This window comes from Cricetulus griseus, chromosome 4 (genome assembly GCF_003668045.3).
Source record: "Cricetulus griseus strain 17A/GY chromosome 4, alternate assembly CriGri-PICRH-1.0, whole genome shotgun sequence".
Classification (NCBI taxonomy): Eukaryota; Metazoa; Chordata; class Mammalia; order Rodentia; family Cricetidae; genus Cricetulus; species Cricetulus griseus.
Window position 1 is genome coordinate 203,509,926 of NC_048597.1, and position 27,125 is coordinate 203,537,050.

The 27,125-nt window shown below is 41.2% G+C and overlaps 1 protein-coding gene across 1 annotated transcript in view; it reads left to right on the forward strand.

The window, feature by feature from the left end:
* The window catches only part of Slc9a9 (solute carrier family 9 member A9), a 528,927-nt gene that overhangs the window by 156,959 nt on the left and 344,843 nt on the right, over positions 1–27,125 (forward strand). The window contains exon 6 of the mRNA XM_027410941.2: positions 13,911–14,016. Coding sequence (XP_027266742.1) covers positions 13,911–14,016 — 106 coding nt within the window. The remainder of the gene's footprint in view (positions 1–13,910; positions 14,017–27,125) is intronic.

The following is a 27,125-nucleotide window of genomic DNA, read 5'->3' on the forward strand; positions in this document are numbered from 1 at the left end:
AGAGAGACAGTTCTAAGCTCATTCCAGAGGGGAAGGTTAAACTCATTAATAACTTTCACCACTCTCCCCAGTGGATTTGAAGCTCTGTTTCTCTAAACCCCTCCCTTGATCCCAGCACCACAGCAGGGCTCCCTCTGCATAATTAGGAAGATGTGAAGAATCCACATCCAAGATCAGCCTTTCAGAGTCTGGATTCTGGGAGGTGTAAATTTTGAGATGTGCAAGGAACTTAAAAGACAATTAAAAGACAATCTTTTTCAACTTCTTCATTTGCAAACAAGGACCAGAAGACTCAGAAGGAGAAAGTAAATGCACTAACAGTATGCACAGGGTTGTAAGAAAGCCCATGTTGAGCCTTCCTCCACTTGATATCTGTTTCCCTCTCATTAAGTCATTTTGTGTCAAAAGGAAAGGAGATTGTCACTTGTTCTGTAGATAGATCCAACACTGTCATGAACAATGGTAGTAATGGTGGTCACCATTGTCTGTCCAGGTGCAGTATGCCAAGCACTTTGCAGAAATGGTTCCTCTTAGCCATTTGCCAGGAAATCTGAGGAATGAGCCTTTCCCTTTATTTACCAATGCCGCTCACCTGAAGCTTTAATCAGGTGGGTAAGTGGCTCAAGATCACCAAATTCATTTGCATCATGGGGACCCCAACTTGGATCACTTTGACACCAGAGCCAGGTCTCTAACTACCTCCCTCCACTCCAGCATACAATGAATAGCAGGGTCTCACACGAAGGTCTTGCTTGAGAAGTTGGAAGTCCAGTTCTGGAGCATCAGCTGCACATACCAAACTTGGAAACAGTAATAAAGGATGGGCAGCTATGCCTCAGGATATTGGACATAGATGCAGCAAGGCTCCAGGTGTCCTGACGATGGGGTTTCAAGAACACACTGGAAAAAGCATTTGAAGCAATTCAACAGTTCTAAAGACAGCTGGAAAACAGCTGTGGTTGATGGACCTCTCTGGTTTGCTGCTCTTGGGAGTAGAATGACTCTGCTTCATCAAAGTGGTTCATTCCCAGCAGTGCTCAAAGGCAGACCTGCAGGATGGAGGCTTTGAAAGCTGGGGTCCAGCCCACATATTCTGTTTATGAGTTAGAGAGGATGGCATACATTGGAGCAAGCTGGATTCAGAAATTTCTTAGCTATTTTCCTCGCTGTCTGGCTCTTTTTAGGGCACAGTGTGTAGTGAGATCAAAATCATGGAAAAATGAGGCAAGCAGAAAAGATCATGGATGGATGGGGTCAAGGTTTCTACATCCTTAAGGGTGGTGCCACCTTAAGGGTAAGGCTTGTAGGGTAGGAAAGTAGTGGGCTGAGAGTTTTCTTGATCTAAGAAGATTCTTGAGTCCTTGGGTTAAGAATCGTTCAGGTGTCTTATTTTTCTCCGATGTTCTAGATGAGAAACACTTTGTTGTTAGTATATTATTTGAATGGAAATGGTGATGGGGGTCTATCAACAAGGGTTGTAGGCCAGCAATTGAAGAGACAAGTGGTGGATCACCTGGAGATTACACAACACAGAAGCTGCTCCTACCCCAGAATTAACCTTGAGAGGATCATTCATTCAATGAAGCAACAAAATGAATGCTCACTGCTTGCAGCATACCTCAAGGCACTGACAAACACATAGCTGAACAAGCAATAGCAATGATGACTAACTTTTTAAAAGGTTGTATTTATTTTTATTTGATGTCTGTGTGTTGCTTGCATGCATGTATGTGCACCACATGTGTGAAGTATCTGAAGAGGCCAGAGCAGGGTGTTGGATCATCTAGAACTGAATCCCAGTTCCCTGAAGGAACAAATGCTCTTTTAACTGCTGAGTCATCTCTCCAGCCCCAGTGACTAACTTGGTATTTCAGAAGACCATGTCCAGTGTTTGTGTGCTGTTCTTTGGGGTGACAGTGCTTTTGAAAATTGCTCCTTTCGCGTAAGAAAATAAATTAATCAGCAACTGAACTTTTTATTTTTGCATTATTTTACTTCTAGAAAGATTACTGTAGGGGGCTGAGACTTCAGGGCTAGCAAAGTTAATTCTTACTGCAGTATCTGATGTAATATAACACCTTCATGGATTTCTGTCTCCTTGCCTGACCTTGTAAAGTGCTGGACTGCAAAGTATGGTTTGACTCCTATTATTTTTACTATCTAAAGCCAGAGATTTTTCCCATTGCAAATAAAGTCTGTTGATCAATCTGTCTGTCTGTCTGTCTGTCTGTCTGTCTGTCTGTCTGTCTATCCATACATACATACACCCATCCATTCTTAAAACACAAACAAAGAGCTTCTGGGTTGGTAACAATGTTTTCCTTAGATTCAAGAAAAGCAGATTTATGGAACCTAGCTCCAAGAGAGCAGAGAACTAATCAAACAGCCATTCCCAGTGACAGGCACACAGAGTCACTGCAGGTGGAACTGTCTGGGAAGTGGCTGGAGACCTGAGTCTGTACCTGGAAAGAGAGAGGAATGAGATCCCCATGGGGAATATCTGTGCTGAGAAGGACGGACGTTGAGGATACTTTCCTGGCCAGTGTTTGTATTAAAGCAATGAGTTTCAGGAGGACAGGGAGAGGAGGTCAGAGAGCTTGAAGGAAAAACCACAGGAGGCCAGTCTCCCCAAACAAAGGAGAAACAGAAGGAAGCCAGAGTCTATGCCTCACATAGAGGGGTCAGCAATCTGGAAGCACAGACAAGGCACTCAGGAGGGCTAGGGCCTCCCACATGGCATCTGTGGCTTTGAGAAAGGGACTCTGAGTACCACATTTTGTGTTTTTAGGCTTGGCCAATTTTACGAATGGCTTCCTGCTCATTCTGAGCCTAAAAGTACAGAAAATTCAGAATAATGAAACAAAATGCCCCAAACTAATAATTCCTGCAGTTGTTGTTTGCTCTTCTTATGGGGATTACTTTGTTATTTGGAACTTGTTCTCCCAACACCTGATACTGTTGGCCTGGCACCCTGGTCTGAACTCCATCTTTGTTAGCACCATTTCCTCATGGTGACTATATATGACAGTGTGGCCTGGAAAGGGTAAGCCTGAAGGATAAGGTGAATCTATGAGGTATAAAACAACACATTCTGAGGGACTGGATGATATGCTGTGTGATGATGGCACCAGGAAGTTTATTCACAGATGACCACATCAGTGTTTAGTGTTGGTGCCCATAGTACTGTTAGCACAAAACCCATGGTTTTTACTCTGGTCCAAGCTTGTTTTTGTTAAGCATGATCTAAAATATGAATTTGTATATGTGTTTTATTTTATGCCAGTGGTGCTATCGTGGTGGAAAAGGCTGTGCAATGCTGAGAATGGTGTCATTCCAGTAATATCCCCACTCAGGAGCTCAGGTTCTAAAGAGTACAATGCTAGCCTACCCATAATGTTCAAAATACTGTGGTCCAGGGGGCCCAGACATGTTAATGTGTGAGCAGCATAATAAATGACCACATATCTAGCAGACATGGGCATCATAAATTTATTACCTCACATCTCTGAAGGTCAGAAGTCCAGCTTAGCTAGGTTGAGTTCTTTGCTCTGAGTGTCATAAGGTCAAAGTCAAGGTTTGGCTGGTTGGGCTCCTTTCAGCAATTCTGAGAAGAATATATCTCTAAGATCATTTGGGTTCCTTGCAGAATATAGATTATCGCAGATACACAGCTGAGGGCCCATCACTTACTAACAGAGTCAGCCATGACTGTTCAAGACATATATCTCTCTCTGCCCTAGCAAAAAAGCACCTACATTTTAAAGCCAGCAAAAGCATGCCAAACCTTTCTACCACCTATAATGTTCCCCACTTTACCTTTTATTCACACCTCTCCAATTAGTTTTCTCACTCCAGCCTAAGAAATTTCCCCCCTTTTGTCATTGTATGAAATTTATTTTTATTCTGCTGTTTTGGTGGTAACAATTTACAGAATCATGATTAATAACAATCATTTTTGCACAAAAATTACAAATTCACTTATAAGCAATAAATGTCATTGAAAGAAGAATATTTATTATGTACTTAAGTATCTAGTGCCATGCCAAAAAGTCTAGAGGACACCAGAGAAGCTCAAGATTTGGCCAACCCTCAAGGATCTCAGGCTGTTGGGTGGGACACACCACCAAGCTCATACACTCTAAAAACAGTGTGTCTCCGTCATTTAGAGCTATGTCCACCAAAATACCTGCTTTCTCCTGTCTCACATCTCCTAAGACCCAGATTTCTTTTCTACATCATGAATTCCAAAACTGTTTCTGTGGAACATGCCCTTTTCTTTTAAAAATATTATTAATTCTTTGAAATGTCACACCATATATTCTGCTTGCATTCATCTTCCACTCCTCTTATCTGTGACTCTAGGCATTGAATCTTTAGACTTGTGTCATTAATTTGGAGCATCCATAGGATCCAGGAAACTAGAAACAGATGAAACAGGCCATTAATGGAGAGGGGAAGAAAGACATTAAGGAAGGGGCATGGATAATAGAACACAGATGATATGAATAGGGAAATCAGACTAATGGGGGAAACATTAAGGTAGGGGAAAGAAATAGGAGGGTAGGACAGAGGAAGGGATTGGGGAAGGACTCACATTCCTTTGACTAGTTGTGAGCTTCTGTAGTAACCCCACCCACTGTGGAAGAAACTGATTTGCAAGAAACCAATTTGATGAGGCCTTCCAAAGTTTGGAAGACATATGAAAACATACTTAAAAAGTAAGCTACATTTATACCCACACAATGGAGTTTAATTGGAGTGACTCTACACAGGGGATTATGCTCATGTCCAAAACCAAAGATTGCCAAATTAAAAAAGCCCATTGCCAAATGTAGGATTTCGCATCTGGAGTTGTTGGTCAGAGGGTCCCAAAGACCCCCTAAACATTGCAGGCTTTTGCCATTGCTCTTGCTTGCCCACCAGAACTTGAACCATATTGCTGAAGACATCAAATGCTTTGGTTACAGGACAGGGAGACATCAAGTTGGTGTTGATCAGAAAGCTTCTCCTTTGGGTAGCCAGCACAGTACTGGAAGGTGCCATGCAGGTTGGTGGAGGAAAACAAGTCATCAACAGTCTAACCCAGATGTGAATCCTTATGAAGTGCAATAATGACTAGCACAGGAAATAAACCCATGAATGCAATAGTGGCATAAAAAATGTTATGGGGTAACCAACTACTTTATGATTAGATTTGAGGCCTGCTCCACAGGAGAAGGAACATACCTGGTACTATAAATCTGGCAAAGAACTCGTAGCTGGGGAGTTCATGTTTCCCAGGAGTGAACCTATTATTATTCTGCTAAAGGGGCATAATATCAAACAGCCCTCTTAAATTGGTATCTTTCCACATAGATTACCACATCTTTCAGGCCTCATCAAATTGGTTTCTTGCAAATCAGTTTCTTCCACAGTGGGTGGGGTTACTACAGAAGCTCACAACTAGTCAAAGCGCAGAGAATAAATGTCAGTGGCGTGTTCAGCACATGTGGATTGTATACAGCATACTCTCCAGTCCTAGTCTAGAGGATTAGGGACAATTGTAGAAACCAGCAGTCAGAGGGGAGTGGAACCCAACAGTTTCTTCTGAACATGATAGGACTGCTGCACTCATGAACTCACAGAAGCTGTGATTGTCTGCCCGAGACCTACATAAAGATCAACCTCATCAACATTCTAGCAAAGTGAGAGAAGAGGTTTACCAGCCTCTACCCCTGACTGGGTAACTATAAACAGTTCATGGCTTCTGAGGGAGGAAGAAAGTTGGCGTGTGAGTGGGGGAAATTTTCACCTCTGAGGGCTTATGTGACTAGGATTGACCATTGCTCCTGATGATCTAAGACAATATGCCTTTTTAAAAGTCATCTGCCTTATATACATTTCAGACCCTTGCAGCCACTTAATAAAATATATATTCACACATTCCAGATATTAGTTCATTGACAGATTTGGGAAGGGAGTATTGTTCAGATTCTCAGACAGGATGAGCGTATGACAGCACCCTGCCCCCTTTGCAATGCTGGGATTTAAATGCTGGGCCTTGTGCAGGCTAGGCAAGCGCTCTAGCACTGAGGAACACTCTTAGTCCTGAATAACCCTTCCATTCTAGTCTTCTTTACCCTTTTTCTCTCACATGACTGTGTTGACTTTCCTCTGTGTCACACTCATTTGCCCTGGGAAACTTTCTCCGTTTTAGAACTATTATGTAGAATTTCTTAGTGTCTTTATCTAGAGGTTGGGAAATTATGGTACATGATATCTGTTTTATATCATTTTATAGTAAGGAAAACTTGCAAAACACTCCTATCCTGTGTCAGCCATGATCATGACTAACACGACTGTCTTTCAACTTCTCATTTTCCTTACAGTTGTTCTATGTAATGAACCAAGTGATGATTTCTAAGTGACCCATCACTAACTTTGGCTGCTCTTTGGAGCCACTGGGCTTTGCTCTGAGTTTATTTCATGATTTGTACGTAAACATTTGCCTGCCATTTTCAGTTTTTAAATGGCAAAGTGCTTAAGCAATCATCTTGATTGGAGAATGCTTGTGTGATAGCGTGAGTCATCTTCACTTGGATACTGGGTATGCCACACAGATCCCCATTAAATTCCACCATGCCTCATTAAACCCTATTGGTGAGAAAATTGGGTCTTTGTTAAATGTTTATGTTCACTGCTAATGTTAAATTTAGAATATTCTTGCTGTATATACCTTTGGGGAAAATTTCAAAGCACTAGCTGAAGTGCCAGGCAGATTTCAATCCATACAGTCAGGGATCCAAGGCCTAGGAACTAGTCCCTGCCTGGATTGATTATTAAATATATCTCTCTGCAGAATTTATATGTTAATATTTAATTTTCCCATTGCCAAATCTCATGACCTTCTGGTTACTCTTTTCTGCTGTCAGAGACAGGTGGGGTGGCTTTTGAGCAAAAGGAGAAGTCAATTATTTTCAAACTCCATGCAGCCATGAATTCAAGGATGGGATTGTGATTGTCTGTGCTTTCACTGTACACCCTTCCATTAAAGAAACAGCTCCCCAATATTTTCCTTTCAAAAGAATGGCTTAAGCAAATGCAGATACCAGTGATGGAACTGTGAAGCTAAAAACAGGCTTCTGGGGTTAATATAAAATGATGACCATTTCCTCATTTGAGAGTTTCTATGAATCTAGTGCATGGACAGTCAGAGTCAGCATGGCAAAAGAGGTTGAGACATAGGGAGCCTTTCTGGGTAAGGACCCAGCATGCAAACTGAGCTCCCCAGAAACTAACAGAGGGGGTGTTTCCTCATCTTTCTCAAACAGGATGCCTAGCTAGTGTCACAGTGCCTAGGAAAAAAGCCATTATATGCCCTCCTGTCTTAGGAGAGTCATTTTCAGGCATTTTATAATATGGTCCTTCATAACTCACTAAAATTAAAAAGGACCCCAAAGATTTTCTGTTGATATACCCATTATTATTTGTCCTACTAGAAATAATTAATGCTAATCTCAGAATGTAACTTTATGCATTAATTTAAAGTATAAATAATTTACATGTAACTATAAATAACATATCTTATAAAAGATAAGTTTATTTTCCAAGAGAAATAAAAAATTTTGAAAAAATAGCATTGCCTTCTTTTTTTGCAAAATTCTTCATTGTGAGATATGAGCAATAAAAAACAGAGGTTCCTTATGTCTGCCCTGAATGCAATATGCTGCATTACTACTATCTCATGGCCCTTTGAAAACTCTACTGCATGTGAAGCAAAGAGTGAGAAATAAAAAAATGCAAGTAACACATCCCTGCTATTGTGAAGATAGTTCTGACCTTGAAGATCTTCCTGGATGTAATTCAAGAAACTCCAAGGATACCTGGGCTACCCTTTGAAACCATCACCTTCACCATTAGAGCTTGTTTCTCACAAAGAGACCAGGCTGAAAGGCTGCAACAGTGTGCTGGCACATAACATCTTTCTCACCACTAACTCAATACCTAAAACATATATCACTGTGAAGGTCAAAGAAAATTGCCATGTTTTAGGGCTAAGTAATTTGTGGTGCTTTGTGGAATGTGCAATTTAGAACAACCCCAACGAAGTAGCATCTAATGATGTGCTTTCCAAACTTGGCATCATTCTCTGACCTAGTTCAGAAGGGTAGAGTTTCTATTGTATTTCTATTATTATGACTGGCAGAGCCCCACTGGCAAAACCCATCCATGAACTGATATTATAGTTAAGTACATAGAGAGGGAGGGTCCAGACTCAAACTGATTCCAATATTCTAGACTGTCCCCACCATGCTACAACTGTTTCAGAAACTCCCCTATAAACACTTACCATGTGTGGAAAAGAAAAATGTTCACAGTATTCAGTTTTACAAAGAGAAGAATGTTTCCTCATTTATGTATATAAATGAATAACACCCAGCTGCCAGACTGGGGTCCATGAGTTCCTCCTTGTTCAGGTCAGCTATTTCTGTGGGGTTTTCCAGCGTAGTCTTGATCCCTTTGTTGGTCACTCCTTCCTCTCTGCAACTGGATTCCAGGAGTTTGGCTCAGTGCTTAGCTGTGGGTCTCTGCTTCTGCTTCCATCAGCTACTGGATGAAGGCTCTAGGATGGCATTTAAGGTAGTCATCAATCTCATTATAGGGGAAGGGCATTTAAGGTAGCCTCTCCACTATTGCTTAGGGTCCTAGTTGGGGACCTTGTTTATCTCTGTGCAATTCTCTAGTGCTATATTTCTCCTTAAACCTCTATTGGTGTGTTTCTTTACTTGTTCTCCTCTATTCTTCTCCCAACTCAATCTTCCTGACCCACCATGTTCCCCTCTCCTCTTTTCCCCTCCTCTTTCTCCTACCTCCCTCCCCTCTCCCCCCATGCTCCCAATTTGTTCAGGGGCTCTTGTCCTTTCCACTTCACTGAGCAACCAAACGAGGCCCCCTGAATGTGGGTGTCAGCTAAGAACACAGGGAAGTCTATATAGGGCCTCTGGCAGTGGAGCCAGGAGGTATCCCTAGTGCACGAACAGACTTCAGGAGCCCATTTCCCACAGAGGGTTACTCTCTTAGCCTCAATATACAGGGGAGGGCCTAGGCCCTGTCCCAAATGACTTGACAGATTTTGATGATCCCTTATGGAAGGCCTCACCCTCCCTGGGGAGTGAATGGGCCGTGGGATGAGGGGGTCAGTGGGGAGAATGGGAGGATGGGAGGGAGAGGACACTGGGATTGATATGTAAAATAAGATTGTTTCTAATTTAAATAAAATTTATAAAAAGAATAGACATAAATGAATAATACCTGTCAGGTCAAACAAAGATTCAGCGGAATAAGCCTTAGAAACTTCTAATTCTCCACATGTCGTGGACAAGTTTCATAGACACTGATTTGCACAAAAGCAATAGCAAGTACTACAAGGAGAGCCAGCATTTGACAAGTCTGAATGATGACTTGGAATGACAAGGGAGGAAACTATTGTGTCTTGTTTTCTATCGACCTAGGCAGATCTTGTGCGAGGTTGCTGAGTGCTGGCACATTGAAATACAATTTGAAATTTAAATTCCTTGTAAAACATCAAGAAAATATGGGCCAGATAGCTACTAACAAAGGTTCTAAGGCACGGACTGTCACTAAATCACTCCAAAGACTTCAGAGTTACTGAGAGAGCTTTCCAGAAAGTGATCATTTACAGATAGGCAGTTAAAAATACACAAAGCATCACTTAGCAGCCAACACATTGGCATGCTGATGGGCTTAAATAGTCATTATCTGTATTTTTTTCACTCTAAGAATGTTTTCTTACAATTTTTCTGGTTGAGATCAGACTAGTTAGAGAGTTTCAGTATGGTGAGGAGATTAATAAAAATATACTATTTCAGTGTTTGGATTTCTCTTAGAGATTTAAAATTGATTTACATTTGATCCTAATAGTTTGTCATGAGTTCATCCCTCTGGAGATATTTCAAGCATTTCCAGCCTCCAGAGGCCTGGCTCGTGCATTGGTACTTAGCTCTCAGCAGATGATGGCGTGTTACTAAGGAACCTAACTTCCCTGCTGCCATCAGTTGTCCTCTGCCTTCTTCAGACTGTGGCCTAGTAGTTTCTTATGTTTTATTCTCTGTCTTCAACCTCTCTGTCCTATGGCTTATTCTACTCAGCTTACAACATTGGACATCTAGGAGAAAAAAGAAAAAACCCTACTTAGCATTGCATTCTGAAGTTGTGACCTTGGATCTCTACCCCACCTCATTGAGTTCTCAGAAATATAGCCACACCATTTCTTCACACTCTTAGCAGCCCTCTGCTATTTGGCTTCTCAGACTATTTTCTCAAAACTCTCCCATGCTTAGTGGCAATCCATCAGTCACTCAGTTGCCACACCCTCCCAGTGCCCTAGATGAAAGTACATGTCTATTTGAGTGGGAATCTTCTTTACCATAGGTCATAGGAGCTTATATCCCTTCTTACCAATGTGAGAGGCAAAGTTGAGTTTTCTGTAGCTACAAAAAATCTTGTCTTAGGGCTGCAGAGATGGCTAGTCAGTTAAAATCACTTGCTGCTCTTGCAGAAGACATGGGTTCCATTCCCAGCACCTACATGGTGGCTCATAACCATCTCTAACTCTAGTCCCAAGGGATCTGACACTCTGTTCTAACCCCATATGGACCAGGCACTCAAGTGGTACATATATATACTTGCAGGCAAAACATTCATATGCATAAACTTAAAAATAAATAAACAAATTTCTGGCCTTAGAAGGTGAAAGAGAAGGAATAAGTGAAACTGCAGAAGCTGCCATGGAGAGGCAAGTGAAGCAACAATGTGATGCAGGCAAAAATGACCAAATCTTAATAAGATTGTTAATTCAGGAAGTCTATTGTGTCTTCTCTCCTCCCTATACACTTTTACAAGTGCTATCTAGAGTGTTCTCTCAAGGTCACAGAAGACTTGTCTTAAATAAATAAGTACTGGTTGTCAGCCTAGCCTTGGGTTAAGACTAATCTCTCCAACCCAGCAAGATCTGAGAAGAGTTCACAGCAAGTCTATTGAGAAAGTCTATTGTGGGACAGTGCCGTTGACCATGTAGGACACTGTAAAAATGAGTGCTGTCTGTGAACCAACTAAATGAGTTCTTTTCAAAGTTCCCAGCTAACTAGCAGAGTGGGTGGCTAATTTCCTGACTCACCTATTCAACTCATTTGCTGTACTGACAAAATATTCCCTCCTCTAGGACACACTGGCTGGCTTTATTCTGAAGCTGTTGCATTTCTTCAAGGGGTAGATAGGAATGCGCCAAGTAATAGCTATGCCTTTTGTGTGGGATATCGTTTATGAAGCGGAGCTCAGTTCTTTGTTCACGAGGAATCGTGTGAATGCCAGATCAGTTGTGAACATGACTGGATATATAGTTAAAAGGCATTCCTCAAAATAGCCTTGTGCTCTTTGGAAAAATGCAGACTCCATCTCATAGAACAAAGTGGGGACCAATGAACAGGAACTTGGGGATACAAAACCAAGCCTTATGCCACACATGAACTTTGGAAACCTCCATCGCTCACACCCCCCAAGAGTAGAAATGGGTCACAAGCTATCCTCAGAGCTTATGAACAAATACAGCCAGAAGCTGAAGTTGGCACTTGAGCTGCAGCAACAGAATTTCCTGCTAAAGAACAACTTGTATTTTATTCCACAAGATCCCAGCAAAAGGAGAATGATGTTAACAAAAACCTCAGTTGAAACCTCACTGCTTTGGTTAGATGCAGGCTCTTGGCTCAACCTAAGATGGAAAAGGCAATCACGGAAGAGAGACACATGCTGCGCCTCCCATCTCCACCTGCAGAGGCTGCAGGTTATAGCAAATGTTCGAAGCTCCCTAGGAACTTAGAGGAGATCTCTGCTATTTTCCTGGTGTGATTAATAGGACCCTCTCAGCCTGAATCATGACATTGATTCTATCCTTGGTTCTTAAAAAGGAATCAGGGCCCACTGTCATTCTAATTCATGACCCCTGTCTCTCTTTCTCCATTTGTTTTGTTGCTAGACTCTTACAGTAGCTTCTTTTTTAAAAAGCATTAAAGAAAAGATAAAATGTTTTCACTGACAAAGAAAACTCATCTGTGTTTATGGTGTGTGGTACATTTGGATGCCCACAAACAGCAGGAAGGCCGATCGTGTCAATTAGCACAGGCAGCACTTCACATGCTGATCAATCCTTTTGGTTTTTGTAGTAAAAACATTTAAAATCTACTCTCTGGCAATTTTCAAGTACGCAATACATTATTTTAAACAATGTGTTCTTTCTACCTTGTCCTTACAACTCTCTTTCTTGTTTATCCGCTTGCTAACAGCATGCTACACTGCCACAGACTGTGCTGGGGTGGGGATGTGAAACCCATAAGAAAGTTGTGTATTAGGACTGTGGTCACTGGGCTGGCTGTACCTGCAATGATAGATGCGCAGGGCCAGGAGTGAGTGAGTGTGTGTGTGTGTGTGTGTGTGTGTATGTGTGTGTGTGTGTGTGTGTAAGAGCTTGGACCCTGATTCCACACCTCTCCTTGTCTTGGACCAACCCATCTTTCACTGGAATTGCTAGGGATTCCTAGATACACTTCTCTTTTCTGCCTCTGCATTGATTTCTGAGCTTTATGACCAAGTTCAAACCAGAATGTGTCAACCCTCTTACTAAAGAACTTTAGTTGCTTTCTACTGTGGGGGACAGGGCAACTTCCAAATTTCTTGATTACTGGCAAAACCTTCACACTTAACTTGCTTCCCTGCCCACACCACCCACACCCCAGCACTCTATTTACCAAATACATATTGACCTCACACTTGACGAAATAGGAGAGGAAAAAATAGAAGTGAAAATACCCATTCTGCCTTAAAACTTTTACCATCATTATTATTTTGTACCACTCCATTTCCCCCTTGGCAATCAATTCAGCTGGCCATTTTCCTAAGGAGTGCTGCTCACGCTTTGCATAACTGTTTTGAATATCAAGACTCCGGGTAGTTCTGAGGAGCACAAATAATCAGTGAGTGGTATCTACTGCCCTGATCAATTTACAAAGGCTCAGAACTAAACAGTAGGTAGTAGCTGAGCAGGTCCTGCTCTGGAGAACACTGCATCTGTTTTTATGGCTGAATGAGCTCCTAGGAGCAAATGAGAGCCAGAATCTGGTTGCCTCTCCCTCCACAGTAGCAAGCCACTGCAGCAATATTCACTTGTCCATTCCTTCACGGGTGCATCTAACAATCATTGCATGCTGGTCAAATAAATACCAGGGCTGCAGATTGGACCCTATTCCCAGGCAGCCCAGTTCCTTCTGTGTCTCTGTGATTTGATCCAAATGCTAGGATCATAAAAGAATGCTGAGGACATCAGGGATTCAGATGGAGTCCCTGTCAAGGGTCTTAAAGAATGAATAAAAGGATCTTTGGAAGCAAGACAGTATGTGTACAACACCTCCCCCAATGAGAGTGTGTCCTTGCTCCCCACTTGTGTGCGTCTGTGTGTATGTGAACTGGGGCGGGGGAGCACATATAAGGACTGAGGGAAGGGTGGAAGTCAATGCCAAGGACATTTACAGCCTTTTAGGAGGAGTCAAATAAAAAGAAAAATAGTTTAAAAACTTCAGTGTATTTGGAAAGTTGTAGCAAGTTCAATGTGACTGGAGGAGAGCGGCCAAGGGTGGGCCAAGTGTGCAGAGCGAGGCATCACTGGAATAAGTGTGGTACTGATAGGCCTTGGGCACTGGGAGCAGGGCTATGACTATTGTTTTGAGTGAAGACCTCTTGTTGGTTTGGAGAGTGAATTCGAAAAGATCAGTACTTAATGATTTTTTTAAACGTGACCACAATGAAGGCAAATACCATGGCATGTCCCAGCTAACTTGTCATCTTTATGTGTGTCTTCCTAGTGACCGTGTTGGCCATTTTCCATGAACTACACGTGGACCCCGACCTGTACACACTGCTGTTTGGGGAGAGTGTCCTGAACGATGCGGTGGCCATAGTCCTCACATAGTAAGTACCAGAAGTCACCTCACTCCTTTAACCATGGCTCCTCCTGCAGGTAATTCCTGATGTCTTTAGTAGCATCTTTCTCTATGATAGAGTGATATAGGCACTTTGTTGCTTTTAAGGAACCATTATCACAGAAGATCTCCAATAATGGGCACAATTCATTAGGCACCTAATATCTAATACAGTTAATGGCTTTCACACTCTCAGCTTATTACAAGATACTACCCAGAGGGTAGCAGATTTTTTTTCTTGGTGCATCTATTTAGTTGATTCACTGAAGGTTCCTAAGACGCATGGAAATGAGCTTCCCGCACATCAAATCATTGCCACTTAGTGTTTTCCTCCCACTAGTTGCTTTCCAGTTAACAGACTGAGAGAAGCTGTGGAATTTACCTTTTGGCTGATGGGTGTCCTAGAACTCAGGGTCACAACATCTTACCCTCTCGATGCAGATTCAGCGCTTTAAGACGTGTGCACAGGCAGGTTGCTAATGCCTCCCGTGTGCACGTGACCTGGAAGCTGCCTCAGCTGAGCGCGGGTGAGACTTCCCTTTGTGCAGAGGGCCTTCTTCCCAAGAGACACAGCACTCTTTCTCCGCCTCCTCTTTAGACATGAGGCCATTTATATTTAATAAATGCCACGCTGGCAGCTTTCACTGTGTCAGAGGTCTCGCTGTGGTTTTAGATTAAGACCAACACTTTGGGTAACTGTCAGATATCCCCAAGGAAAGCAGCTATCTGATAATTAAATGTGACAAGAGAATCCTATTCCCGGCGTTAATTACTTCAAATGCAGTTGAAAATGTATTGGGAAGTAACAAAGGATTTTTAAGGCAGGCCTCAGGGATGGGAGTGAGCAGCAGGCAGAGCCTGGCAGCCCTGCCAGCTAGTTTTCCAGTTTTCTTTGTTTGTCAGTTGACATTTCTTAAGGCTGCCTTCCTCCAAAGTTGCCACTGAATTCGGCCACATTTACCTGGCCGCAGAGACACTCAGAGCCTTTTCTGTGTTGCAGGTAAGTACCAGCATGAATAAATAAAAGCAAAAGCCATGGGCAGAGTCATAAATGCAAAGGGATGCTTTGAAAGTAACATCAAGAACAATTAATTAGGACACCACGAATCCTAGTCCCAGAAATACTAACATTAGAGGAATATTTGAAGAAAAAAATGAAAAATCTGCTGAGTCCCTCATTTTTACTTCCTGTACTGCCAAATCATTAAAGGCCAAGCCAAGCCAAACCACTAAAGCACAAAAGAGCCCAGCGACCCACACAGCTCCATCCAAGGCAGGCTTGGCCTCTGCCCAGTGCTGCCACTCACAGTGGCTCCCATTAAAAATAAGGACTTGGGGATGAATGTCACCGTGTTGAGTATCTGCCTGGGACACTGGAAACTGCTTCTTTTCCATCTCAAGTCCATTTAAGCCTTCCCAACCCAACTGCACATGTCTAAATAAATCATAAAGAATGCCTGTCCATTTGTAGAGAGGGAGGAGTGATGAGCAAAGGGGTCAAGCCCAGGATGGAGAAACCCACAGAAACAGCTGACCTGAACAAGGGGGAGCTCATGGACCCCAGAGTGTCAGGAAACCAGCATAGGACAAAACCAGGCCCCCTGAAATTGGGTGTCAGTTAGGAGGCCTGAGCAGAATATGGTAGTGGAGCAGTATTTATCTCTAGAGTACAAATGGACATTGGGAGCCCATTTTCCATAGAGGGATACTCTCTCAGCCTAGACACACGGGGGGGGGGAGGAGGGGGCGCTAGGCCCTGCCCCAGATGATGTGACAGACTTTGATGATCCCTAATGGAAGGCCTCATCCTTTCTATGGAACAGAAGAGGGATGAGGGCCCATGGGGGACATGGAAGGATGAGAGGGAGCGGGAACTGGGATTGATATATAAAATAAGATTGCTTCTAATTTAAATAAAAAGAATGCCTGCCTGCCTGCCCCTTCTGTTACAATAAATCTTTCTGCCATAAGCCGCCGAGCCCCACTGCCATGTGTGTGCTTTACACCAGCCGCCCGCCTGAGTTAGGGCCCAAATGAATACACAGAGAGACTTGTATTAGGTACAATGCTGCTTGGCCAATGACTAGGATTCTCATCTGTTAGCTCAGTCTCAATTATCATACATCTATATATTTTATAAGACTTACCTTATTGGTCTCCTTCCTTGCCGGTGGATCACATTGCGCCACTGGAGGAGGAAGGGGAAAAGGGGACACTTCCTGTTTCTCCTTGCTAAATATGAGTCTCCTTGCTATGTCACTTCCTGCCTGGATCACCACTTCTCTACTACATTTCCAAGAATCCTCTTTGACTCCTAGTCCTGTCTAACTTGCTGTCTCATTGGCCAAACAGAACTTTATTTAACAATCAGTAAGATAAACATACACAGAAGTACTTTCCCCATCACCCTCCCTCCCAGCATAAAGAATATTAGAGGGTTGCTCCTCAGTTTGTAGTGATATTAGAAGAGTCTGGAAACCTTAGGAAGAAGACTGCAAGTGGAAGAGAGAGATCCCTTGAGCCTGGTCCTTGATTCCTTGATGGTATAGATCCTGAACCCTTCTTGTTCTCCACCCCCCGCCAGCTTCCAGTATGCCAGGAGCATTTACCCTGTGCCTCTGCTGCCACGATGTGAAGTCCAAACACATCGGTCAAGCATCCACAGACTAAACTCTCTGCAACCATACAAAATTCATCTTTGCAAACCCAAGCTGTTTCTTTCAAGTATTTTGGTCACAGTAACAAGGCATTTCTAATACATGTTATCTTGACAAGGTGTCTTCTTTTCTAGTCAGGAGACAGTTGCCATTCTAGCTGAAGCCCTATAGTCCTCAGCTTTGCTGTTCTCTCTCTGTGCAGTGTAAACCCAGTGAGTTCCTATTAAAATGACACTATACCTGTGGAAGACTATTTGACTGCCCAAAGTCCACACATGAGGATCTACAGGGTCTCTGTCATGAGTTGGTTTGATTGGCTGTCAGCCACTGTGTGTGTGTGTGTGTGTGTGTGTGTTGGTGTGTGGTGTAGGGGAAGCTGTAGCCACGCCTTCTTAGGGGCTGGCTACAAGAGTACCTGAGGGCTTGTGAGGGCGTGGTCAGAGTGAGTAGGGGGACTGCGTTTTTGGTTTCGGTTTCTCTTTGCTTCTTGCTGTACAGACTACCACCGGCTGGCTGGTTTGCTCTGTAAGTAAGGCTTTTCCCTATTAAATACCCTTATATTTCTACCTGACTCCGTATTGGTAATTTCTTACTATATCTGGCGTGGCTACAGCTTCCCCTACATGTGTGTGTGTGTGTGTGTGTGATGGCCTAGCTTTGGCCTCTCTATTCACTAACATTTCCTATGGCTTGCCTCTTCTCCTTGTATACTACTTTCCATGTGTTTTTCTTTCTACTTGTTCACTCACTTTTTATTAAAAATATTTTGGAGAATTGTGTGAGTACTGTATATGCATCATTTCTATCCTTTGCCCTCTCCATCCAATCCTCCCATGTCCTCCTACTTCCTCTCTAATTCATAACATCATCTTTAATTTATATACATATATATATATATATATCATACTGAATCATTTTAGTGTTGCTTATATGTAAATGTGTTTAGGCTGACCACTTGGGATTGAAAATTCATCAGGGGCTTTTCCTGGAGAAACTCATATTCTCTCTCTCTCTCTCTCTCTCTCTGTCTCTCTGTCTCTCTCTCTCTCTCTCTCTCTCTCTCTCTCTCTCTCTCTCTCTGTCTGTCTCTCTCCACTGACTAGGGTACGGGCCTTGTGAAATACTTTTCATCCACGTTTGGATGTCAGTTGGTTTTCTCATTATAAGGGTCTTATTTAAGCAACCATATGGAGATATTTTATAGGTGCAGCTTCTCTGTCATGTCTAGAAGACATTAGCTCATAGTGGGCATTCCAATCCCTCTGACATCTGCAGTCTCTCTCTTCCTCCATAATTTTCCTTAAGCCTTGTGTATGGGAGCTGTGCTGTAAATGGATCAATTGGATGTAGGCACCCAATGGTCACTTATTCTCTGCATTTTGACCAGTTGTGAATCTCTCTATAGCCTGCATCTGTTTCAAAAGGAGCTTCTTTGAGGAGGGGTAAGAGCTACATTTATTTGTGGGTCTGAGTATTAGAAAACAGAAATTGTATTGGTTTAGGACGATTGCACTAAAAAGTTCTATTCTAGTTTCTATGACCTGTCCAGCCATTGTTTGTTGACTAGCTCAGAGGGATTGAACTGGAACTGAACTGCAAGCCTCTTCCCTGAGAACTAACTTTCATAGTATCAGAATGTAGTATGCGTGGTGCCAAGGGAGAAAAAAATTATTAATAACCTACCCTGCTGTAAAGCCTCCCAACCACAGCAGTGGCCAAGCGTTGCAAGACATCCTGAATGGTATGATAGCTGCACTTTTATTTTAGGAGTAACCAAAGGTTGTCTAATTGGACATAAGGCTCTCTCAGTAGGAAAGTCATGCCTGGTATCCCTTGACTCTTTGGTTTAGTTTACATCTTACATATTGATCTCTTTGTGTTATTTCTTGTTCACATTTCCTTGTAATGCCCATCTCAAATCTCTCTTCCAGCAATTTCCATCTCCTTTAGGAAAGCCCTATTTCAACATTACTTGAAGATTTTCCTTGACTTTCTCACTAACAGTTCATGAATACCTCCTCCTTTCAGTCCCTCTTTTCTCAACCACACACAGTGCTTGACAGCCTTCTGGGTGATAGGTCTAATCCTTCACCCAAAAATCCGTCTTCCTGCATTTTCTCCCAACTTCTGACTCTGCCTGGGCACATCTTCTGTCTCCCACCCTAGTGGATCCACCAGCTCACAAATAGAAACTGGACTTCCCAATGCTATTAATGCCTTGGCATTGGATTTGCAAGTATGTTTGATTTTGCCTTTCTTAGTTCCACCTTTGGGAGGTTTTCATGTTTAAGAACAGTGATAGGTGCTTGGAGCATAGCTCAGTGGTAGGGCATTTGACTAGCACAGAATGAAGCCCTGGGTTCCACCATACTACCAAAGTTTTCCACCAAAGGATTGCCATTATTGCTGTTATTCTTTTGCAAGCATCATGGAAAAATAAGCTTAAAATTTTTAAGTTAAGTTGGGTATACATTGTCTTTATCCACACGGGTTACATTACAAGATTCTCATAATTATCAAATGTATAATACTGAAGCCTACAGATACAATGTTTTCTTCCTAAACAAATATAGTTATGATAAAAGTTAACTTTGTAGATTAGGTGAGGTAGACAATTAGTAACAACGCACAATAGCAAAGAGTTCTTTTTTGTTGTTGTTGTTTTTCAAGACAGGGTTTCTCTAAGTGACAGTCCTGATTGTCCTGACTGTCCTGGAATTCTCTTTCTAGACCAGGCTGGCTTTGACCTCACTGAAATCTACCCACCTCTGCCTCCCAAGTGCTGGAATTAAAGGTGTGCATCACAAACACCCAGCTGTAAAGAACTCTTAAAAGTTACCAACTGTGCATTTTTAGAGGCTTCTGCTTAATAATTTAATTGGACTTGACCAGGGATTAACAAAGCTACAGAAAAGCAAAACTATGGATCAATAGAGACTACCATATTAAGCCTCAAATCATTGGCAACTATAATCATTTACCTTTCCTTCATCTGCCATTAAATTTTACTTAAGAACTATCTATTTCATTCAGTTTTAATACTTGGCATTTTTAGTAGTTAATATTATAACAATAGTTTGCTCTAGTAGTTAGTGACATTTTTGATTAAAGATGCTTTTCTTTGATAGTCTATGAAACAAAATATTATAATTAATGCTATTTCTTAGGTTAAATGTCCTCTCAATTTCAGAGAATTGATTTATAATTGAATTTGATTTTCCCATTTCTCTTCCATAGCACAGGATGGTGAGTGCTGTATTACGTTTCTATGGTTTAAAATGACCTAGCAATTCTTTGTCCTGAAATAAAAGTAACTTCACTTAACACAAAAGTTCTGAAATTAGCTTATCTCTGACCCATAGTGTGATTTCTAGTATATTGGAATATCCTTTCCAAATGTGTTCATACTGGCTCAAAATGAATGAATTCTACATGATGGATTTGCCTTTGTTAAATAGACATTAAAAGGAGGCAGAAGACAGAGCAAAGAGACCTAGAGAGGGTATTCATACTTCAGTCCTAAACAAAGGCATTAATTTCAGAGGCAGCACAGCAGAGTCAAAAGAAGCCACAATTAGAAGTCAGATCTGGTGTCAGGATCCCCAATAATTAACTTTGCAATCAGTACAGTTTTCACAGAACCAACTCAACCATTGTAAGCAAATAGACTGTGCACTGACGTAAACGAGCAGCAGCCATAGAAACAGCTCAGTAAAGGGCCCAGTGAAATGAGCACAACTCTCCCTCTTCAGTCCTTCATTGGGAGTTTCCCCTTTCGGTTAGAAGGCAGCTGTCTCATTTTCAGAACAGAGCCAGAACCATTACCCCCATGGTTCCCAGCCTTAAGTTTTGCCACACCTTATAGATTCTAGAAAAGCTACTACCTTAGGACTGCTCACTGAGGCCAGGGAGACACAGCATGACTCACCCATCTAACCCATGTGCAAGGAGTTTAGGGACATAAGTGACCTCCCTTAGAACCAAATGAGCTGCAATGGGGAAAGCAGAATTATTGTTCAGTTAAAATTGCCATGAATGAGGAAAAGCAAATGTTGGATAGAAACATAACAAAAGTTAGCATACCAGAACAGACATTTTCTATGGCCGTAGTTATCTGTGTTTGTTTGCTTATGCAAAAATTTTAAGAGTAGTTGTTTAGTATATGCTACAAAGTTATTCCCAACAATAAATAAAGCAATACAGCTGAAAATATCTATCTCTATAATCTAGGAAGAATATGTGATAGAATTATTTTCTATTTATGTTATCATTCATATCAATCCCTATTGCTCTGCCTAAACAGCTTTCTGCTGTCATTTGACTGACACTCATCTAATAAAGTAGTCCCTCATAAATATGGAATTTTATTATCCAAAGAATATAAAGAATAGCCAACTTTACATATGATTTCCCCCATTAGGAATGTCTTAGGTAATTAAGATATATTGATTAAAGTTGACAAATCAAGAAAACAGAGGTTGAAGTATATTAATGTTATAAAGTGCTTGTTGCACAGACTCGTCCTGGGAGATATGAACAAACAAATCAAGAAAAACACTTAAATCCATTTATTAATTAAAAGATGCACAGACATCTCAAATAAATAACCTAATGATGTACCTCAAGATCTTAGAAACAGAAAGAAAAGTCAAATTTTTAAAAAGTTGATGGAAAGTAAAAAAATAAAAAGGCAGTATTTACTGGAGACTAGGAAAAAAAAGACACTACATAGAATCAAACAAAAATTGGCTCATTTAAAAGATAAACAAATTTAATAAACCTTTAGTCAAACTGACCAAAGAAAGCCAAATGGCCTTTATAATATGCATGATGAATTGTTCGCCTCCCCAGTATAGAACATTTAGACAAGTTACTGTGGTGGTTTGAATGAGAATGACCCCCAAAGGCTCATATGTTTGAATACTTGGTCCCTAGTTGGTGTAACTATTTGCAATTAGGAGGTGTGGTCTTCTGGGAGGAGGTGTGTCACTGGGGGCAGGCTTGTAGTTTCAAAAGACCCATGTCATTTACAGTTAGCTCTCTCTGCCTCATGGTTGTTGTCTTAAGATGTCAGCTCTCAGCTCCTGCTCCAGTACCATGCTTGCCTGCCTGCTGCCACGGTCTCCACCATGATGGTCATGGACTTTAACCCTCAGAACCATGAACCCCAAATTAAGTGCTCTTTTTCATAAGTTACCTTGGTTATGGTGTTTTTTTTTCACAACAATAGAAAAGTAACTAAGACTGTTACTTCGGGTAAGTTACATAACCTTTTGGTGCTGCCTTTCAGAGATAAGGGATGGTAGCAGCACATACCTCATTAGATTGGAAAGGCCTGGCTTGATGCACTTAATACATTGTCAAACATTACTTTCGATTATTACTCCCATCAGCAAAGATCAGTAATAAGAGGTAAGTTTATAGAACAAACTGCAAACATATAGAGAATGAACAAAAAGGAGAAGCTCTAATGGCCAGTAACTATGGATAAGATAAACTTCACTAACAGTAAATGAAAAATTAAATAAACCCTAGCATATCATTTTTTTAAACAAGCAAATCTCCAAATCTTAAGAAGTCAAGATGGCATAGTCACCAATAGAGTTGATGTTTTAGAAATGGGAACCCTCCTATGTTACTGACAAAAGAAAAAAGTGATAAAACTTTTAAATAGATAATTTAGCATTATTTAGTAAGAGTCATTAGACTTTGAGTCATTTGTTCAGTAACTACACTTCTGGAAATTTATCCTAAGAAATAGTGGAGGCCATGAAGTTGTGTACAATGGTGGTTGCCAGGTGGTTCATTTTGTGCATTGATGTTACCCATCCCACATATTTAAAGACAATAGAGAAGGAAATATCTAACTGTAAAAATATGCATAATATATTTTAAGGCAAACAAAGCACCCTAATTAATAATATTTGTATCTAATAAGTAATACTTATAAATACTAGGAAATTTAAATAGAAAGGAAGATCTAGATTGACTATAGAATTCCAACCAATTACAAAGCAAATTCAAGGTAGCCTTAGCTATACACTGAGAATTTGTCTCAAAAAAAAAATGAATCAAAAAGAAAGCACCAACTATATGTGGATACAGATATACTTACATCATATTTCTGTCCCAGTTTGCTTTCTATTGCTGTAATGAAGACCATGACCAAAGCAACTTGGGTAAGGAAGGGTTTACTTGGCTTACATACCTTGAGCACAGTTCATCATTGACTGAAGTCAGGGCAGGAACTCAAACAAAGCCAGAACTTGGAGGCAAGAACTGAAGCAGGGATTGTGGAGGCTTTCTGCTAATTGGCTTACTCAATTTGCTTTTGTGTATAGTCTAGGATCACCTGCCCATGTGCGATACTGCCCACAGTGGGCTGCACCCCACTGTATCAATCATTAATCAAGATAATAACCCCACAGACTTGCCTACAGTCCTATGTGGTGGAGGTATTTTCTCAATTGAAGTTCCCTTTCCCAGAATGACCTTACCTTGACTCAACTTGACAAAAAACACTAACCAGACAAATTATGTGTATTAAAATAATTGCATTATATAGTTTATGTTATCTCTTCATTTTACATAGAATTGTGAAGATAGTGAAGTACTTTTGTTATTTGTGTGTAAATTACTTGTATATCATTTATAAAATACATACTATTTCCATACAAATGTAATTTATATATTTGAAGTGGTAAGTACAGCATTGTGCTGGAACTTGTTCTTTTGAAATAATTCCAGAGTGTATAAATGTCTCCAAGTTTTCTTAGAGATAAACTAAGGGCCTCTGTAAAGAGCGGCTCTCAAAGGGTAATAAATACTTGCTAAGTGCCTTTACGCCTTGTAAAGCAAAGACTGATAAGGAAGTTCAGTACAGCTCATTAAAAGAGAGAGAGAAACAGAGCAGCCCTTTTCCCCTTCTCAATGAGGGTACTGTGCTGCTTGGAAGTTTTTGTTAGGAAATGTCACAGAAAGTGTGATACCAATGAATGCGTGGCACTTCACCACAAGTGATATTTTAAAAGACCACAATCCTTAAGGCCTGAGCTTCTTCAGGGGAATTCAACATGAAAGCTAACAGGATGCTGGGAGACCCAACCATGGAACTAAGAGGAACCTTGAACTGTTTTCCAACCATTCAACAAAATGTGCTCAACACCTGTACATGCAATCATAGATTGCCTGGATACAGTCACCCATCCCTGCCCTCAGACAGTTGGACAAATAATAACTATGACAGGATTTAATATGTACAGGAGAACACTTCTCTAAAAGCCAATTCAGAAGAGCTGTAAAATTTGGACATAAAAATAGGTTCCTAAGGAAATCCAATTCATTCTCTTCAAATGCCTTATAGGCAACTTGGACTTTTCTCTGTCCCTCACAACACAGACTAATTGTTTGGCAGTTACTCCAATAATTACCCAGTGAATCAATTAGGGTCCTTTCAGGTGCAGATGGAGGCATTTATTAATTCTCTCATTTACATTCTTTCTAGAGGATGTATGTTTAATCGTCTTTATTGTGTTGCTTCCAACATTTTGGGAAGCTCCTACTGGGAAACATGGACACAATGAGAAGGTGTCCCTTGCGGATGAGAGTGAGCAGAAACTGCCATCACAACTCAGAGATATTTTGCTCATGAACCTGCTTAACTTAAAAGTGAGTCCCTTATGTCTTGACATATCTTTCTGAAGGTGATTCAGAAATTAATTTTGGCTTGAAAACTAATAATCAGCCTGAGTTGCATTTGTTTAGATGGCTGTCTAGATATATACTCGTGTGTTGCATAATTAAAAGAAAAATAATGTATGGCTCACTTTGCCTGAGGACTCCTGTCCAGGCAATCAATTCTATGATAATGTCACTTCTTAAACACTAGGTGGTGTCACATGGCAGGAGTGGAAAAGGCTACCTGGTCTCTTTAAATAGGACCAGGGCAAGAGTCCTCAACTGACAGTGGCTCTGAGTCAGACAGTCCCAGTGGGGTGCTTCCCACCTGTCCCCTGCTGCAGTCTTGGGTTTTGCTGATCTCTGGTTCCTGTTTCCTGACCTTGACTTTGCAGTCTCCTTTACCCTGGCTCTTAATGCCTCTTCATATCAATTGGCTCTGACCTTGGCATTATCCAGTGACTCTGCTCCATCTCTTGACTCTCAGATTAGATCTAACAATGGCTTGCTACTTCTTCAGAACTCAGCTCCATGATGTAGAACTTGGCTTGCTTATGCCATACCACGTATGACAAAATGGTCTACTAAACATAAATAAATAAATATTGTGAATCCATATTGATGGTTCTTTATCTCAATTCCATTGTAGTTTAATTCATTGGTATATAAGTCAGATGTAATTGACACAGACACGATTAAAATTAATGTAAGCAAGGGAATTTTTTGGCCTATGTATCAGGGTTGAGCTGACTGGGGCATGCTTCTCTGTTTTCTCACACAGGTAGATAGATGGCTTATTCTGTTAAACAGAAGATATCTCTAGGCACACATAACTTTGAGTTCAAAACAACACTTCATTTTTCCAGAATTTTGCATACCAATCACAAAGTCTCCAATTGGTTCTGCCTGTGTTAGAATATCTCCCCCTAGAGTGAGTGATCACACAGTACTCCAAGGGGATTAGGAGATGGTGATTGGTCAGATCTGAATCTTGCCCCACCCTGAGGCTGCAGGCTTGTGGTCTATTTGTGAGAAGAAATCGATTGGAGGAAAAGTCTAACAGACTTTCCAAAACTGTAGCTGCCATCATTATCATCATAGTGTGATGCATTGAAGCAGAAAGTCCCCCATGCTACTATGAGTTCGAATAAAGGTTCTATCTTAGAAAGCAATGTTATTTCCTCTACATGGAACTGAAGGATAAAAAAATAAATTCTGTATGCTCCAAACAATAAAAACATCGCAGCAGGAGTGGGAGAAGCCCACTGTGTGTGTGTGTGTGTGTGTGTGTGTGTGTGTGTGTGTGTGTGTGTGTGTGTGTGTATGCTCTCATGCAGCTTCAGAGGCTTCGCATTGGGTACATGCTTCAGAGGTGTGTGCACTGAGTGCATGCTCTCCTAGAACTTCAGAAGCTCTTGCACTGGAATCCCATTCCCCATCTTTTGGTAATTCAGCTTTGGTGCAAATAAATTGAATAAGGTCCGGGTTTTCAGAGTGCTCAATCAGCCACTTCTGCTCTTCCGCCAACCTTAAGAAGTGGTAAGGAAGCTTGCCATTGACTTGGAATTCAAAAGATCAAAAGCACTGGACCAGGCAGTGTGAAATCTGAAATATAACTCTGTAAATCAAAATCAAAGGCGTAGAAGACAATTAAAACAATGTTCCTGCCCACACTCCAGGCTCACCAATAAAACAATATAATCCTGTTCCAAAGTGATATACTTTCATAGTTGGGGGCCATGGAAATCCCACAGGAAAAAATGGAACAATTCTTTCTGAAAATGAGCTCATACACAAAATGGAACAGGCTACTAAAGGACACAGCTCCACCTGAGGGAAAACTAGGAATCAAGTAGAGGAGAGGAAGTCAGAGGGGCAAGTACCCAAAAGGCATGGAGTCAGAGGAAGATTATAAAATGGGCATATTAAAACTGGCATAGAAGGCCAGTGGAAGAGTAGGAATGGGGAGGAGAGAAGAGCTCAATGCAAAAATGGAGCTTGGCCAATGAGAATGCAAATATTGACATTAAAAACTCAAAGGATGACATAAATGTCATATTATAAACTTACTGGCAAGTAGAAGATGAAGTTGACAAATGGTCCAGAATGAATGTAGCCCAGGCTTAAAAACTATGACATGTTGGTTAAGAGATGTGAATGATAGCATAAAAAGAAACCCAGAAGACATCAGTAAAAATTTCAGGAGAAATGAAAGGGAATGATGTGAGGCTGTATTTGAAGAGACTGGGAATAATAATTTCCTAGAGGTAAAGAGGCAAATTGAAATATCACATAGTATTTGCAGCTTGATAAGTGGAAACTAATCTATAGCCAATACATTTTAATTTTTACTTGTTCTTTAATCCCCCCTCCCGTGGTGTGTGTGTGTGTGTGTGTGTGTGTGTGTGTGGTATGCGTGTGTGGTTTGTGTGTGTGTGGTATGTGTATGTGTATGTATGTGTGATGTGTGTGTGGTTTGTGTGGGTGCGTGTGGTGTGTGGTGTGTGTGTGTGTGTGTGTGTGTGTGTGTGTGTGTGTGTGTGTGGTGAAGATGTGTGCATGCATTTAATCAGACAGTAATTCATTAATTAGGAAGCATCAAACTCTAAGTGAAATAGCAGACATAAGAAGAAATGGTAAAAATGTAAAAGGCCTTTGAGGAAGTACTGATAGGGATGGGGTAATAAATGATTGATTGAAGTGCCGTGAGATGGAAGATGAGTAAAGATAAAGTGCAAATCTTAAGAGAACCAGAGAGATAAGA